Here is a 15546-nt window from a genome sequence, read left to right as displayed (position 1 = left end):
TGCCACCTTTACCTACCAGTCTCAGTGCATGAGCACTTTTCCTCGTCTCTCATGAGCCAGAGCCAAGCCAAGGAGGCAGAGACCTGTACCAGGGTCTTGGTGGGTCTGATCAGGGCCAGCTGACCCCTCCTCTCCCTCATTTATACCTGCTGTGGTATTTTGATCTGAGCTCCCTCTGGTCAGGTTCTCAAGCTGCTAAAGCCAGTGATGTTAGGAATACCAGGCACAGCATGGGCAGGGCGAAAAAGGCTGGCTTTTGCTTTAACAATGGACTAATAAGTACTTCTCAACTGCTTTTTTTCTTCTCTTCAAAGCTTGTTTCAGGGCTCTTTTTAGTTTGCACATAGTTCCTGGCGGCTGGCAGAGAGAGGGGGGGAAATCACTGGAAGGAGGGTACTCATAGCAGCTTCCATGGCAGAGGAAGAGAGCTCCATTTCACGCCATCTCACACCCTTATTTTTCCATCCCTTTTCTTGTCCCTTCAAAGCCTGGTTAAGGAGCCTATTGTACCGTCACAGGAAAGTGCTGTAACGAAACACTGAGGGAGCTCAGGTGGAAGGAGAAAGTGGTGTTTATTTACAAAGTCTTTCCGTGTGTTCGGTTTTACCACTTCTGTGTGAAGTCCATGGGGATTTCCTTCACTCACACACCCACATGCACATGGCCACCAGGATGTAGGCAGCATCTTGTGTCCTGTGGTACCAATACAGGCCATCCTTACAATATCAGCTCTGCTGTTTATTTTTTGGTGCTTTCCCCCCACACCTTTTTGTGCATATTTAGTTCATATCAACCTTAGTATTTCTCCTGTATTTCTGTGGGAGCAGGCTGGGACCTTACTTGTTTTTTTTCCTCATGATTCAATGTGCTTAGCTGGGCTTTGACTCAACAAGACCATGTTTCTCAGATGTGAGGGTTTGGAGTGGCCTCCAGCCCTTCCTCCTGGAAGAAGCATGGGAAGCTGACTGTGCACCAACCATTGCTGGGATCTGTATCAGCATGTCAGGTTTGTGGGGGCAGATGTCTTTAGCAGGTGTTTCCTCTGAGTTGCTGCCCATTATCCTGTCTCAAGGTCTAGAGTTTTCTTTCAAGCAATGGATGCTCCAACAGGCTCCACCTTACCAGCCCTGAATGCATCCAGCTGCCCTGAGAGGGATCCCACATTAGGTGCTCCATCCCTGGAAGTGTTCAGGCCAGGTTGGATGGGGCTTGAAGCAGCCTGGTCCAGTGGAAGGTGTCCCTGCCCATGGCAGGGGATTGGAACCGGATGATCTCTAAAGCCCCTTCCAACTGTGACCATCTTTGTGTTTTGAGGCTGGACACGAAGAAGTAAAGTTCTCCATTCTTGCAGCTTTCAGTGCAGGAATATAAGCAGCTTTCAGTCTGATGCTGGCATTTCTCCTGCCACAATGGACAGGGCAGGTCTGACAGGGCAGGATTAGTGTACTATGGGAGCTTGTTATCTAAGCACAAATGTGAATGCTCAGCTGGAACACTGGATCCTTCCCCACCCACCCTGGTGACCTGGCAACCTGTGGGCAGCATCTTGGGATGCGTGGGCTCTTCCTGCTCTCCCAGGCTCCTGGAGGAGGTGTTTATAAATTCAGCTAAGCTGTTCCTACAGTGTCAGGGTTTCCCCCACTCTCAGAAAGAGCCTGTCTGTCAAACAAGATGCCAGTTCCAGGTCCCGTGCAGCTGTTTGCCCACAGCAGCAGCCATGGATCTCTTCCTCACTGCTCTGGGCAGTGACTGTTCCAGCTGCAAAGATCCGAGGAACTCCACACCAGATATCCCCCGTGTTTGCCTTGCACAGAAAAGGGTTAATTTGTTGCCTCTGCTTGACTTTCTTGATATCCATGTGAATCTCTCTTTGTGAGCGCCACACCTTTGTGAAAAGGGATCTTTGCCTGCCCTGCAGGCACCTCTGATGTACACAGCATGTGCCTGGAGCCTGCTCAAGTTTTCTTAGGTTTCTACTAAGCAATTGCATTCTCTCAGGAAATGTCAAAAAGCATCAATTAATATTTCTCCAGCTCAGGCAACAGATGTTACACAGATGAGACAGGAGAGCTTAATGTGCCCAGGGCTGTTTTGGCTTTCCAGGGCTGGTTGCAGTATCTTGCTGCTCCATTTTCTCAGTGGTCAGACCCCAGATGGATTCAGGCTGTGTTTGGGAGCTGGGGGGCTGTAAGCAATGAGTAGGGGGCAAGCAGTGGGATGCAGAGGGCATAAACAGTAGCTGCTGGCCTCGGAGCTGTGGCATGAGTGGCTGTGCCCATGCTCAGGCATCGCTGTGCCCGTGCTGCCCAGTGTGCCACAGCTGTTCTCTCAGGCAATTTTTCTTAATCACTCCCAGAGGTGGATAAATCACCCAATGCAATGAAAACAAACCTGTTCTAACTCACACATGCTGCAGCCTGAGAAGAGGAAGCTGCTGTGTCTCAATTATGGAGGCAGGAGAGGGCTGGCCTGGCCCACTGGGAGCCTGCTTCAGGGTCAGTCTTGGAAATGTGTCCCTGCTTTCTCCTAATCTCTACCTGTGGATGTGTCCATTGTAACAGCATCCCTCTGCTCCCACCTTCAGGTCATCAAGTACACACTGGACCCTGTCTGGAAGCCATTCACTGTGCCTTTGGTGTCACTGTGTGATGGAGATATGGAGAAGCTGATAAAGGTAACGGGGAGCCCTCTGGCTTGTATTGTGGGGATCAGCCTCTGGGATTGCCTGTTAAGCATCTGAACCCCCATGGCTGGCTTATTAACAAACCCTAAAGCAGCAAACCGCCAAAACAACAAAAAACTCCTTGTTTGGGGTCTCCAGCAGTAGAGGCCGGGGACTTCAGCAGGGCTTGCAGGAGACAGTTCCTGCTTCTAAGGCTGGCTTGTGCTCCTTCCACCCCAGGTGGTGTGTTACGACTACGACAGTGATGGGGGACACGACTTCATCGGGGAGTTTCAGACCTCAGTGGCCAGGTTGTGTGAAGCCCAAGATGCCTCTCCAGTAAGTGCCAACATGCTTTTCAGGGAGAATGAAGAAGGGGCTCCTCAGGATTGATGATAGACTTTGGTACTTGCACCCTCAGCCTGTACTCAGAAGAAGCCAAATTTAAATTCCTTCCTCCTTCTACCCACACCATGAGTGACCCAGGCTGTGCTTGTAGCTAAAACATCTGAGGTAGAGAGAGCTAAGGCAGACGTTGCTGAAAGTCAGGCTCTGCTGGGATGTCTGAAGCAGCACCCATGATTCGGGGGTGCCCTGTGGTTTGGGGGGCCAGAAGGAGAGGTGTGACTCTGCTGGGGCTGCATCTGCAACAGGGGCAGCCTGGTCCCCAGGAGTGCCGGCTCCCTTGCAACTAAACGCCAGTTTTGTGCCAAAGGTGTCCCCATTTTGCCCTGAAGTGCTGGCCAGGATCCTTGGCAGATGGCTCCTGGTGAAAGGTATGTTGTGAAGACCCCTGGACAGCAGGGCTTTGCACTGCTGTCTGCACCAGGATTGCAGGCCAGGAGATCTTGGCTGAGGCATGGAAGGGTGTAAAACAGCGTGTGTGATGCATTGAGTTTCCTGCCTGGGGAAACTGAGGCACAAAGGCATGAAAGTGCACTGCAAAAGGTGGTGGTGCCACGTGCAGGCATTGAGCCCATTTTCCCTCTGGATTTGCAACCTATAGCCTGGCAATAAAATCTTCCTCTTCAGCACTGGAGGGAGGCTGCCCCCAGGACATGCTGCTGATGGCATTCTAGCCACGTGGCACAGCCCAGCACTGCTCTCACACCAGGATCTCTCTCGTGTCTTACAGCTTGAGTTAGAGTGCATTAACCCCAAAAAACAAAAGAAGAAAAAGAATTACAAGAACTCTGGGATCATCATTGTCAAGTCCTGCAAAGTGAGTATGTTACTGAGATGTTTCCTTCAGCTCCTGCCTGAGCTTGGGTCTTCTCAAGCTCCCCCCATCCCTTCTGCCTCTGCCTCTCTTGTGTTTCCAAGGACCTGCATAGCCTGAATAATGACAGTGATGACAATTGCTGAAACACTGGGTTTTTGGTTTTTTTCTTTCAGATAACCAGAGATTTCTCCTTCCTGGACTACATCCTGGGAGGCTGCCAGCTGATGTTTACTGTAAGGACTTTTGCTTCTCTTTGCCCAGTAGTAGTAACACTTGTGTAATGGGCAGAACTGTGGAGTCAGGTTGTGTGTGAGATCTGGCACCAGCTTGGGGTGACTTCTCATGGCAGTGAGGAGCTGCCTGCTTTGCTGTTAAACCCTGTGGGTTTGGGGATTCTGGGGATGCTGAGGTACATCCAGTAGCATGGAGGGAACTGGCTGGACTTTGGCTGAAGGCCAGACTTTCAAAAAGACCTTCTGACCCTTCCAAAAAATGTCACCAACTTCTCTCCCCATTTCAGGCTTTAACCACCCTCATTTTTTAGTGGAAGAGCTCTCCTTATTCTGAACACAGATGGGAGGTTTTGGGATGTTATAGAGACGGTTTTCTACATTTTTACTGACATTTCCACCTTCTTTCAAGCTGGACCACAGCTTGTCAGGAGTAAATAAGCAAGAACATGACAATCCTGAGTGAAACCACCACAATGCAGAAGTGGGTTTCTCAATTTCTGCAAACTTTCCTGGTGCAGTATCCAGAGAGCTGCAGGCACTCACAGTTAAATCAGTTTGTATTTTGTTGTTTTATCTGAAAACATGATGGGGGAAGAGTAGGAGGAGGAGGAAGAGTTGCCATAGGAACAGCAATGATTGGGAGAGCTTTTTGTGTGCCGTTCTGCCTCTGTGTGCTTTGGTCTTGGTACTGGAGAGTGAATAGAAGAGAAAATCAGTGAATTTATTGGTAGTACAGAGCCCTTGGGTGAATTAGGTTTGAATGCAGAAATTTTCCCTGTCTAAAGACCTGCTGGTTATTGGAGGGCTCCTCCTCCTCCCAAGGCATCTTTGGTCCAAAGGGTGTGTTTCCAAAGGGTGCAACACTGCAGAAACACCTGAGCTGGCAGGAGGATGCTGCACACCCCCCCTGCAGTTTGGAAATTTGAAAAATGTGGTGTCCTCCCCACCAAGGGTGGGGCTTGGAAGAGAAGGGCTGAAGGGTTTTGGGCCCAGCTGTGTGCCTCGTGTTGGAAGCAGACCAGCTGTGTCCCTCTCAGACCCATTCCCCAAGTGTTGCTCTTGGTGACAGTGCTTGCAGGGCCCCTGCCTGTCTGACTCCACTGAGCCTCCACCTCGTGCCTCAGTTTCCCTGTTGCTCTCTGACCACGGTGGCTTGGCCAGAGTGGGATGCAGGGATGTTACAGGGGTGGATCACAGGTTTGGTGAGGCTGTACAGTTGTTTGATGAAGAAGTTAGGTCTTCATGGAACCATAGGATGGTTTGGGTTGGAAGGGACCTTCAAAGATCATCTCATTCCACCTCCCTGCTGTGGGCAGAGACAACTTCCATTGGACCAGCTTGCTCAGGGCTTCATCCAACCTGGCATTAAACACTTCCAGGGATGGGGCAGCCACAGCTTCTCTGCACAGGTTGTGCCTCACTCCCTTCATCATGCAACTTTTCTGCCTTGTCTCCAATCCAAACCCACACTCTTCCAGTTTATAAACATGTTCCCTTGTCCTGCCATGCCTGTTTTACCAGCCACCCTGGCACAAGGCAGTGGCATGTCCTGGGCTGTGATGTCTTCTTGCCCCAGCCAGGCCAAGGTCCCTTCTCAGGCAAATTGCCATTTGTCCTCTCCCATTATGAATACAGAGCAAAATCTCTCACAAAATCCCTGAGCTCAATTTAGCCAGTGGAGTTATTTTGGGTTTTGCCTCTTTGCTAAGCAAACAAGTCGAGTGCAGTCACGCTGCCTGTTTGCCTCGTCCCAACTCTTCCTTCCCAGTCGTATCAAATTGGGTGGCTCAGCATCTCGCCTCTTCTGGCCAGATTTATCTGGGTCTGAGACAGGCATTTCTACAAATGCCTTTAAATAGAAAGCCTAATTTAGGAGTGAGAAAAATGAGTGCCTTCCTGACAGAGTCCCCTGAGAGCTCAGCATATATGGGTCCCTGGGGAAGCCTGGTGAAGAGCAGGTCTTCCTGCCTGCAAGGAAAAATCTGCTCAGGGCTGTGATTCTTTGGTCAAAGACCTTGAGATCCAAATACCCAGATGTCTCTGGCTGCCTTGGTGTCCCTGGGACTACTCAGTTCCTGTGAACCTGGGAGATGGGCAGTGAGAGTCCTCCGCTGGAGATGGTGGTGGCTTGCTCCAGGAGTAGGGGCTGGTGGGGACACCTGATGTGATGCTCTTTGATGAAAAGTGGAGAGGTAAGACTTGAACGACTTTGCCTAATGTGGTATTTAATCAGATTTTTGCAGGGAAGGTGAAGAAATAGATTTTGTTAAAGTTTTTCAAAAGTTTGAGGTTTGGGGTTTAAGGGAACTGTGTGTGGGCCTCACAGCAATGGAGGCTTGGTGGCCAGGTCTCTGGTGGCAGTTGCTAACAGAGGTTGGGTTTATCTCTCTTGTCCTCCAGGTTGGGATTGACTTCACAGCTTCCAATGGGAACCCCCAAGAGCCCTCGTCTTTGCACTACATCAACCCCCTGGGGACAAATGAGTACTTGTCAGCCATCTGGGCTGTTGGCCAGATCATCCAGGACTATGACTCGTAAGCACCATGCCCTTTCTGCCACCACCCCTGTTTTGCAGATGTTTCCCTGGCTTCCCATGGGGCTTCTGGGATGCATCTGCCTTGATCCGGGGCTAAGGATGGGGCTAACATCTTAAGGATGTTACTTACCACAAACATCAGGATGCAGGAGGAGAGGGTTGGAACAGGCTTTCTCCTCTTCTCCCATTGCTGCTGTGGAGAGGAAGGAGCATTAGCAGAGGTGTGGAGCATCCTCTCTGGGGGCAGGTGCCCTCAGCTTGCTGTTGTTTACTGTCAGAGCTGTGACCCCAGATTGCCTCATTCCTCAGACATCCTGAGGAGTAGAGAAAATATCAGAAAAATACCATCTCAAACATGGATAGAGAAAACAAAACAGAAGTCTGTTGCTCTCACTGTGGTGGCTTTTGTGACCAAAATGGATTGTTCATTTTTTAAAATCTCCAGGGTTACATGCCTGCAAGAGATGTGTGTGTTTGGGCAAGAAGATGCTTCTGGTCTCTATGGGAAACAGAGCAAAGCTGGACTCTTTTTTCTCTGAAGATCAAATACAAGGGGCGATATCTATTCTCTCTGCTCATCTCCCATTTAAAAGCACTGTGTGTTTTGGGAGAAGCTGTGCAAGCCTGCTTTGTGTGTGTCAGTACAATCATATCTTTTCCTTCTTCTCTTTAGGGACAAGATGTTTCCTGCTCTGGGATTCGGTGCCCAGCTCCCGCCAGACTGGAAGGTGAAGTGCTGTGGCCACTTGAGTGTTTGAGATGGGTTTGTCCTGGTACTGCCTGGGCAGGAGCAGAACTGCCAGGCCTTGGTCAGGGAAAAGCTCCTTGCTGGGGAGAGGGGGAACGAGCAGATGTGGAATCTCAGCCAGAGAGATGTGTCAGTGTGGGTGAGCAGCAAGGCAGGGATGGGGCATAAGCAGCCCATTCCTTCATTCTGCACTAGCATGAAAGCAGCAGCTCCCTGGCATTAATGGGCAGAGCCAGGCATTGATTCATTTTTCTGGCAGAAGGTAGGATCAATTCTGGGGAAGGGAAGAGGCCTCTGGATGAATGTGTCAGACAGCAGCTAAGTCTGGAAGGGGGCTGGGAGCTAGGGAGCCTTGATGTGTGATGTTGCACAGGCAAAGCCTGCAAGGACTGAAGCAGAGGAGCTTTCCTCTGCTTGGAGGTAAGCAGAGCTCTGCTTGCTTTCTAACCTTGGTCTTTGGTTAGGATTAGACGCTGGTCCTACGAGGGCTGAGCTGCACATCCTGCTCATCTGGAGGGCAGGGAATGGGGCTGTTCCCGCAGCCTGGCTGGCAGATGGGGAGCATCTTCTCACAGCTGAGACAATGTGCTGGGACACCACCATCATTAATTACTGGCTGGGTCTTTTGGCCCCTCTTTGCTCACGCCCTTCGTGTGCATTTTCTTTCTGCTCACTGGTTTTGGGGCGTTCCCAGCTTCAGGCTGGGGTTGAATCTCAGCAAGCCCTTTGTGTTCTGTGGGAGGGGAGCTGTGCTCTGGGCTGAGCACAGCGGGGCACATAAGTCATGAGCAGCTGGGAACTGGGCTGGGAAGCTCATCACTGCCAGCCCTCGTGGCTGGGGATGTCCTGCCCGCTCTGGCTTTGTGCTTTTCTCTGCTCTCCTGACAGCCAGAATTCATATGACTCAAGTGGGAGCTCTTGCTGTTTGCCAGCCACAGAAGGAGATCCCTCCATGTGCACTTTGGAGCTGATTCATCCTCCTTGGCCTGCAAATGTCTCTGGTCTGTCACTTTATCCCTTTTCTTAGGGAAGTCTAGGTAGGCAGCTTCCAAGGTCTAAGAGCCAGCTGCTGCCAGGGATTTATTACTTGGGGAGAAGAATGGGAATGGCAAATGCAGTAGGGATGGAAAGGGCACAGCAGTTTCAAGATCGTCGTGGGGAGCATCCTGTTCTGCTGCCCATGTGTGTGAGTCACTGCCCATGAGAGGGCATTGCTGGGTTGGAAACAGCCCTTCTGAAAAGACTGGAGGTGGGTACTGGGTTGAGGATGAGGGCCTGGGACTCTGCATATGCCTTCTGCAGCCTCCTGTGCGCCTGGAGATGCTCTGTAAAAGCTACCAGAAAAAAACGCCTTGTTTTGCCCAGAATGATTTCTAAGCCCAAAGAAACCTCAGTGGAGGGAGCAGCTTCTTCCTTCTCAGGTGCTTGGCCCATGCCTACAGATCCCCATGACCCAGGGCCATCCCTGGTGCATCTCCCTGCACCACTCCGGGCTGGGGGCTTCATCTCTCCCCAGCTCTTTCTAAGCATCACTGGCTCCACTCACTCATTAAAGATTTTTTGGCTATCAAGGCTCGTTGGGTAATTTCAAAGCTAAAGCAGCAGCTCTTCATAAAAACCTGTGCCCTGTGTGAGGGTGGACAGAAAGCAGGGACCCACAGACCCAAGCAAAGTTTGCCAAGAGATAAATGGTGCTTTGTGCTCCCGTTGCCATGGCTCCCCCAACGCTTCTCAGGCGCCCGCCGGAGCAAGATGTTTTGCACACAAAAGTCGCGTTGGAAATGTCAAAGAACATCTTGCCGTGTAACAGCTCTGTAGAGAGCCTCGAGTGGTTTCCTAGTAGGGAACAGGAGAGGGGAGCAGATGGGTTGTGGTGTCTGGGGGATGAGCAAAGGCAAAGCAGCAGCAGAGAGGGAGATTCTTAATGTTGGGGCCTCACCGGTCACCTGGATTTGGGAGATGGGATCAGCCAAAGGAAGCTGGCGGCTTGACTGATGTGCAGCCTCCAAGGCTTTCCATCCTTTTGCCTTCTCTCTCTATATATATATAGGGAGACTGAGTCCTGGCAGGGATAGGATTCCTTCTGGGGGTGGCAGAGAACCCTCTGTGTGGTCTTACCCTTTGGGATGGTTCAGAAGTTTCTCCCTGTGAGTTGCTGGGGAATGGGATACCTGTAGGTGCTCCATGTACATTTGACTGGGCTCCACAAAAACTGTTTTCGAAGTACAAGCTGAGTAGGGAATGACATCCTTTCTTTTAAATTTTTTGTTGTCTTGAAGCCCTCCTGTTGATTTTTTAGCAGATATGTATATATAGATATATATTTTTATATATATGTAAAATTCATAAAAACTCCAGGGGAGGTTTTGCAACACTTCTGCCACGTAGGGGTTCTGCTCTGTAGTCAGTGAGGAACACAGCTTGAAATGATTTCATTGCTTCTTAAAAGAAAGAGAAACCCCTCTTTTGCAGAGCAAAACATGGAAATATTTCTGCCTGCCTTGTCTATAAATACTCATGGCAGAATTTTGAACATCTTCTAAAAAAAAGAAGCAAGCCCATTACAACCACAAGTCAACTGAATTTGAGTTTATTGCCCAAATTCAAGGCTTCTGTGAGAAGGGGTGTATGCAAAACACAGTCATATATTCAGCTTGTCTCTAACCTGGTGGCTGTGAGTGTTCCTGGTTGTGCTCTGCAGGCCTGGAGGGACCTGAGCAGGCTGTGGCCGGTTGCCAGCCAGGCAGCCCGTCAACTTTGGAGCGTGGGGAAGACTTTTGGTTGACTTTACTTTTGTTTGGTTGTTATTTCCCACCCCTCAGCCTCTTGTTAAAACAGTTTCTGCTGCCTTCGACACAATGCCCAGCATAATTGGAAAGTCTGAATCAGACGCGTGTTGTGTTTGCAGCCTCGGGAGGACTCTGGCTTCAGATGGCGCTTTGGAGGACACTCGGTTTTGCCAGCATTGGGAATATGCATGTCCCGAAGCAATTCCCTTGCTGAAAAGCTCAGCAAACCTCCACCCTTCCGAGAGCGAGACAATATCCTTGTTTTGTAACGCTGGCACGAACAGGGTGGGAGCGTTTTGTTTCACAGTCCTTGAGCTGGTGGCCTGGAAGTCCAAATCACCCCTTCAACTTTCAGAGGTGCTGGAAGAGGCAGTTGCACATCCTTGATGCTCCTGAGAGTCTGTTTGCTTCTTGGAGTGCCTAAATTGCTGGGAGCAGAGTGAGGAATGTCTAACCCCACACAGCTGGTGGCTGTTGCACAAGCAGGCTGTTGACCCACACTAGCACTGGAAAGGTTCTTACTGGAAGCCAGGAGCCCTCTCTTGCAGCTGGGCTGCTGAGCTTTCTTTGGTGGCAGAGACAGGTTCAAAGCAACTGCTGTCCAGTGCATCAGGCCAGGGATCAAGGTGTGAGGGCTGTCTCCTCTTGCCGCAACACCTTTTTGCAAGACCATCTCCCTCAGCTTGAAAGGAGGTGGTGGAGAAGCTAAAGAATCTTGGATGTGCTGTAGTGGAAGGATGGGTTCCCAACATTGCCGTTCCTGGGCAATGAAAACCAGCCCAGATTGTGCTGGGACTTGCTGTCCATCACACCCAAGCTTTCATGTCGCCTCTCCCACGCTGCCTTTCACCCTCATGCTGACCCAGATGATGAAGTTAATCAGCTGCTGTTTTGCTGTTGTACCTGACCTGCCAGACCTGGTCTTCGACACAGCTCACTCTGTGCCTTCTTCCCACCTGCTGCATCATCCTCGTGCAGAGAGATAGGGAATGGGGATACTGCCAGGACTGGGACTCCCTGTGATGAGTTTGAGTTTTCTCCCTTTAAAACCTGCGACAGGATAAAGGCATTTCTCCTAGTGACTGGTGAGAGTGTCCCTTCTGCCTGCTTCCCCTCTGGGCAGCCAGTGGGAAGCCATGTGGACAGACCTGCTTTGGTAACTGTGGAAGAATGTATGGTGTGATAATTTCAGGAACCTCCATGTTGGGGGCACTGGGGAACTGGTTCATCCTCAACCAGCTGCTCAGCCCTGCCCACATTTGTGTTTGCTGTTTGGGTAGCAGAGGGCTGGGAAGTGTCACTGACCCAGCAGGTTGGACCATAACTCTGTGACCACCTCATTCTTCTCCAGGGGAGCATCCCACCTAAACCAGCCCTGCAGCATCAGCTAGACTTTCAGTGAGCTGCCTGCCCTGCACTGGCCCTCCAAATTAATTTGGGTCTTTTTCTGATCCACAGGTATCCCATGAGTTTGCCATTAACTTCAATCCCAGGAATCCATTCTGTTCAGGTAAGCATCTACCAGGCCTTTAGGACTCCTTAGATGCCTTCAGTCCTTCCTCTGCATTTCTTCAGCAACAGCTTCATCCTGCATATGTTCAAGGTCAGGTTGGATGGGGCCCTGTGCTACCTGATCTAGTGGGTGGCATCACCACCCATGTCAGTGTGGTTGGCACTAGATAATCTCTAAGTTCCCTTCCAACCTGAATCATTCCATGATTCTATGATCATGGGGATTTTTCAAGGCATGTCCAGAGACAGACATGAACAGTGAAGCAGAGCACATGCTAAAGGCACACTCAGAGGAGAGCAGAGAAAATTTGGGGGTGTGTAGGAAGGCCCAGGGTAAGATGCAACTGGATTCAGACTGTGTAAAATCCGCCTTCGCTCTGCTGTCTGGTGTGTCCTACTAGCCGTCTGCTCTCCCAGCAAGGCTGCAAGAAACACAAGGCCTGTTTAGCAGATGGGGAATTCAGACTTAATGCTCCATTTAGCAGCTGATAGCTGCTCACAGTGATGGCTGAAGGACTGCTCAAATCCTAAGTGGTAAGGGCTACCATGGACCCTCTGTTTTTTGGTTATGTTCAGAGACCACGAGCTGCCTTTCTTTTTGCTTCTCCTTGGCTGATTCTGAGATTTTTTTCACCATCCCAAGGAATGCCTTCACTGACTGTGGGCACTACGAGAGCTTCCCTATCACAGAAGGTCTGAGGACCCACTGCAAAGTGACTGAAGAGCAAAGTTTGGATCTTCAAAAATTTGGGGTTGAAGAAACTTGTGGGTCTGGATGAGTCGGGCAGGAAGCGGGGGGAATAGATCAGACTTCAGCTCCATGACAGCAGGAGCTAATGATTCCTAACTGGGCTTGCTGTGTTCCTGAGTTGTGACACTCTGTAATGTCTGGTTTCTCTGCTTTCCCTGAAGGTGTGGAAGGCATTGTCCAAGCATACTCTGCCTGCCTGCCCCACATCCGCTTCTACGGACCCACCAACTTCTCCCCCATCATCAACCATGTGGCCCGTTTTGCAGCCCAAGCCACCCAACAGGAAACTGCATCGGTAAGCCCATAAGATTCCGTGATGTGATGGCAGTCCTGAGGACTTTGGGCAGGGGAACACAAAGCCTGAGCTGGGTTTCGTGTCTTTCCCTTCTCTGTGGGTCCAGCCTTGCCAGTGGTGACCAAGGTGTCCTCTTAGGGGTGTGAAGAGCATCTTCAAGATAGAGCTCCCTTGGGTCCCTGTGGCAGCATGCTGCCCTTGGTGGATGGCAGATCTGGCCCCTGGCTTTTGCTGGCCAAAACAGCTCAGCTTGGGCATCAGCAGTTGCATGGCAGGAGATCTTGGGGTAAAAGCTTCCCTGATTGCTGCCTGAAACAAAGCAGGATCAGACCTAAAACCTATTCCCCACGAGGGACCTTTTCCAGCCTTGCTGTGAGTGCTGTTGCTCTTCCCAGCTCCAGGCATAAGGAAATACTGAATTTGGTTTAATTCAGCACAGATCCAGGTCTCTCCTCAGTCTTTCGTTTTCTGTGCCGTTGTCAGTGGGGGAGGGAGAGCCCACGGGCTCCGCGCTGAGCAGAGGCGCTAATCGTATGCAAATTGCACCCCTCTGCTGGCACTAATAGTTTAATCAAGGGAGATTTTAAATAATGGGCACTAATAGTGCCGTCAGAGGCAAGCCTGGCTTGGCTCCGGCGTTTTTTTGGCAGCACAAAGCGTTATTGATGAGGGATCTCACTCCCCCAGGGTCTTCTCCACTTCCATCCCATCTTCAGCTCATGCATCAAAGCCACCCCTGGTTCTGATGGCTTCAGTGGCTGCCTGGACCTGCCCTCCTCTTCCTCCCGCTCTCGTTTGCTCCCAGCATTTCAAATAAAACCAAAATACCTCGTAGTTTTTCCATAGCAACATAGATCACAGAGCCCTCAGCTCTTAAGGGATGGGAGACTAAAACATCCTGGGGCTGGGGGAGGGACAGAGAGATGTTACACCATTTGATTCTTGGGGAAGGATGAATGAGCTTTGGGGAATTAAAACCCACCTTTCCAGCAGGGTCCCTGAATCCAAACCATTTTTTTACCCCATGCTGTTCAGTGCTGCCTAATCTCTCCAAGTCCTGCTCACCCTCCTGAGCCTTATTGCTGATATCATTAACCAATGGATCGGGAATTGGCCCAGGAGCCCACATGGATGCAGAGATCAGCCATTTTAACAAGAAAAAGAGGAGAAAGGAGGCAGGTGCTGCTGGGATGGTGTGTGAGGGACCCCCCTGCCTGGTCCCTGTGCACCAGCAGCTCTGATTGTGGCTTGGCAGAAGTGCCACCCTGGCTGGGTACTGCAGCTGGAGCCCGGAGGTGCCACCAGCACTCCTGTCCTGCTGTTATTCACTGACACCACCAAAACCGTCACTGCTCCTTGGAGAATCTCCCACTGATGCTCTCCAGCAGTGCCCCCTGGTCCCTCGCTTATGGTGATGCTCATCACCCCTACATAGCCCCTGGGCTTTGAGGCTGATCCCCAGCAGCAGCTCTTACTTCTTTTGATTTCTGAAATAACGTTGTGATAAACATTTGACAAGCTCTACCTTCCCACCCCTTTTTCTGCATACTTTCCAGCATTTTTCTCAGATCCTGTTACGGATTTCACAGAAAAAAAGGGAAGAAAGGGAAATAACCCTTTCCATGTTTCCAATAGAGAGGCGGGGCAGGGAAACGAGAATCAGCTTAAAATCATTATCAACTGCTCCCCTCAAGGTTTTATACTCTTCCTCCTATACTGGTTACAGATGGGGTGAGGTTCAAGTCCTGCTTCCAGTTATGACCAGTGCAGGTCCTCTCCTGAAGTTTAGTCTTGTCCTCCAGACTCAGATGTTGTGGTCCTTCACTGCAGACTTATGTTTCATGATTTACTCTCAGATGTTCATATTTAGATAAATACTAAACCCTGGACAGTGCTGTACAGGCAGGGTTAATGCATCAGAAGGGGCTGGAGTGGGGAAGGCTTTGGCTTGGGAAAATCCCCTCACCCAAGTCCTCAGGTTGTGTTTAAGCTCTACTCAGCCTTGTTAGTACTTGGAGTTTAGCACTGTGGATCATCAAGAGCGGATGAAGCTTGGGAAGGTTTCAGGAGATGTGGGCTGGAGGAAGATCAGAAAAAGAGGCTCGGGGCAGCACTCCTTCCTTTGCTTTTCCAGGATGCTGCACTAGTGGTTTTCAGAGGAAATGGAAAGAATGAGGAGAGGAACAAAGGGCTTTATTGCTCTTAAGTGCTTGTTTTCGTCATTTCTCCAGCACACTGCAAGCTCTGTAATGTGCCAAAATTGAGCCATTACTTTCCCTGGAGACGGAGGAGATGGGATTTTGAGGGGTCCACATGCTCCAGGTTTGCTGAGCTGAGTCCAGTAGGACCATCTGTCCATCTCTTTGTTTGTCCATCCTTCCCCGGCTCTGCAGGACTGAGCCTGGTGCCCTCCTTTTCCCAAGGGAAGGGGAGCAGCTTCCAATGCTGCTGCTCTGTCATCCCACAGCTTGCTGAAATCCTCTGCATCCCCCTCAGTGCGTCCTGTACCCGTGGCTTTGTACAGGACATGCACAAGCCCTGAGCACAGGATGGCCCCACAGCCTGGCAGTGCAATACAGGAGAGCAGGGAGGTGTTCATGGGGAGCACCTCAAAACACACCCCACTGTGTGCAGGCAGAGGGAGATTTCATCTCCCAGCCAGGCTCACATCCCAATCCTGACTTCCTCCTGGCCCTGACAGAGATCCTGTACAGTTTAGAAGTTTGGGTTTTTTGCATCATTAAGTACAGCAAATCAGTACTTCAGAAAAATATTTTGGAGCGAGAGCTGCTTTGTTG

At 50.5% G+C, this 15546-nt stretch overlaps 1 protein-coding gene across 4 annotated transcripts in view; it reads left to right on the top strand.

Moving 5' to 3' along the window:
• The window catches only part of CPNE2 (copine 2), a 44074-nt gene that overhangs the window by 26578 nt on the left and 1950 nt on the right, over positions 1–15546 (top strand). For all 4 annotated transcript variants that reach the window (XM_066194573.1, XM_066194572.1, XM_066194575.1 and 1 more), the window contains exons 7-14: positions 2585–2674; positions 2903–3001; positions 3798–3884; positions 4058–4117; positions 6518–6651; positions 7327–7381; positions 11649–11700; positions 12615–12748. In XM_066194573.1, the coding sequence (XP_066050670.1) occupies positions 2585–2674; positions 2903–3001; positions 3798–3884; positions 4058–4117; positions 6518–6651; positions 7327–7381; positions 11649–11700; positions 12615–12748 (711 nt within the window). The remainder of the gene's footprint in view (positions 1–2584; positions 2675–2902; positions 3002–3797; positions 3885–4057; positions 4118–6517; positions 6652–7326; positions 7382–11648; positions 11701–12614; positions 12749–15546) is intronic.

The sequence above is a fragment of the Chamaea fasciata genome, unplaced genomic scaffold, assembly GCF_029207755.1.
Source record: "Chamaea fasciata isolate MVZ Bird 193981 ecotype frontalis unplaced genomic scaffold, bChaFas1.0.hap1 SCAF_12, whole genome shotgun sequence".
Lineage (NCBI taxonomy): Eukaryota > Metazoa > Chordata > Aves > Passeriformes > Sylviidae > Chamaea > Chamaea fasciata.
This window is presented reverse-complemented; position numbering and strand designations above follow the sequence as displayed.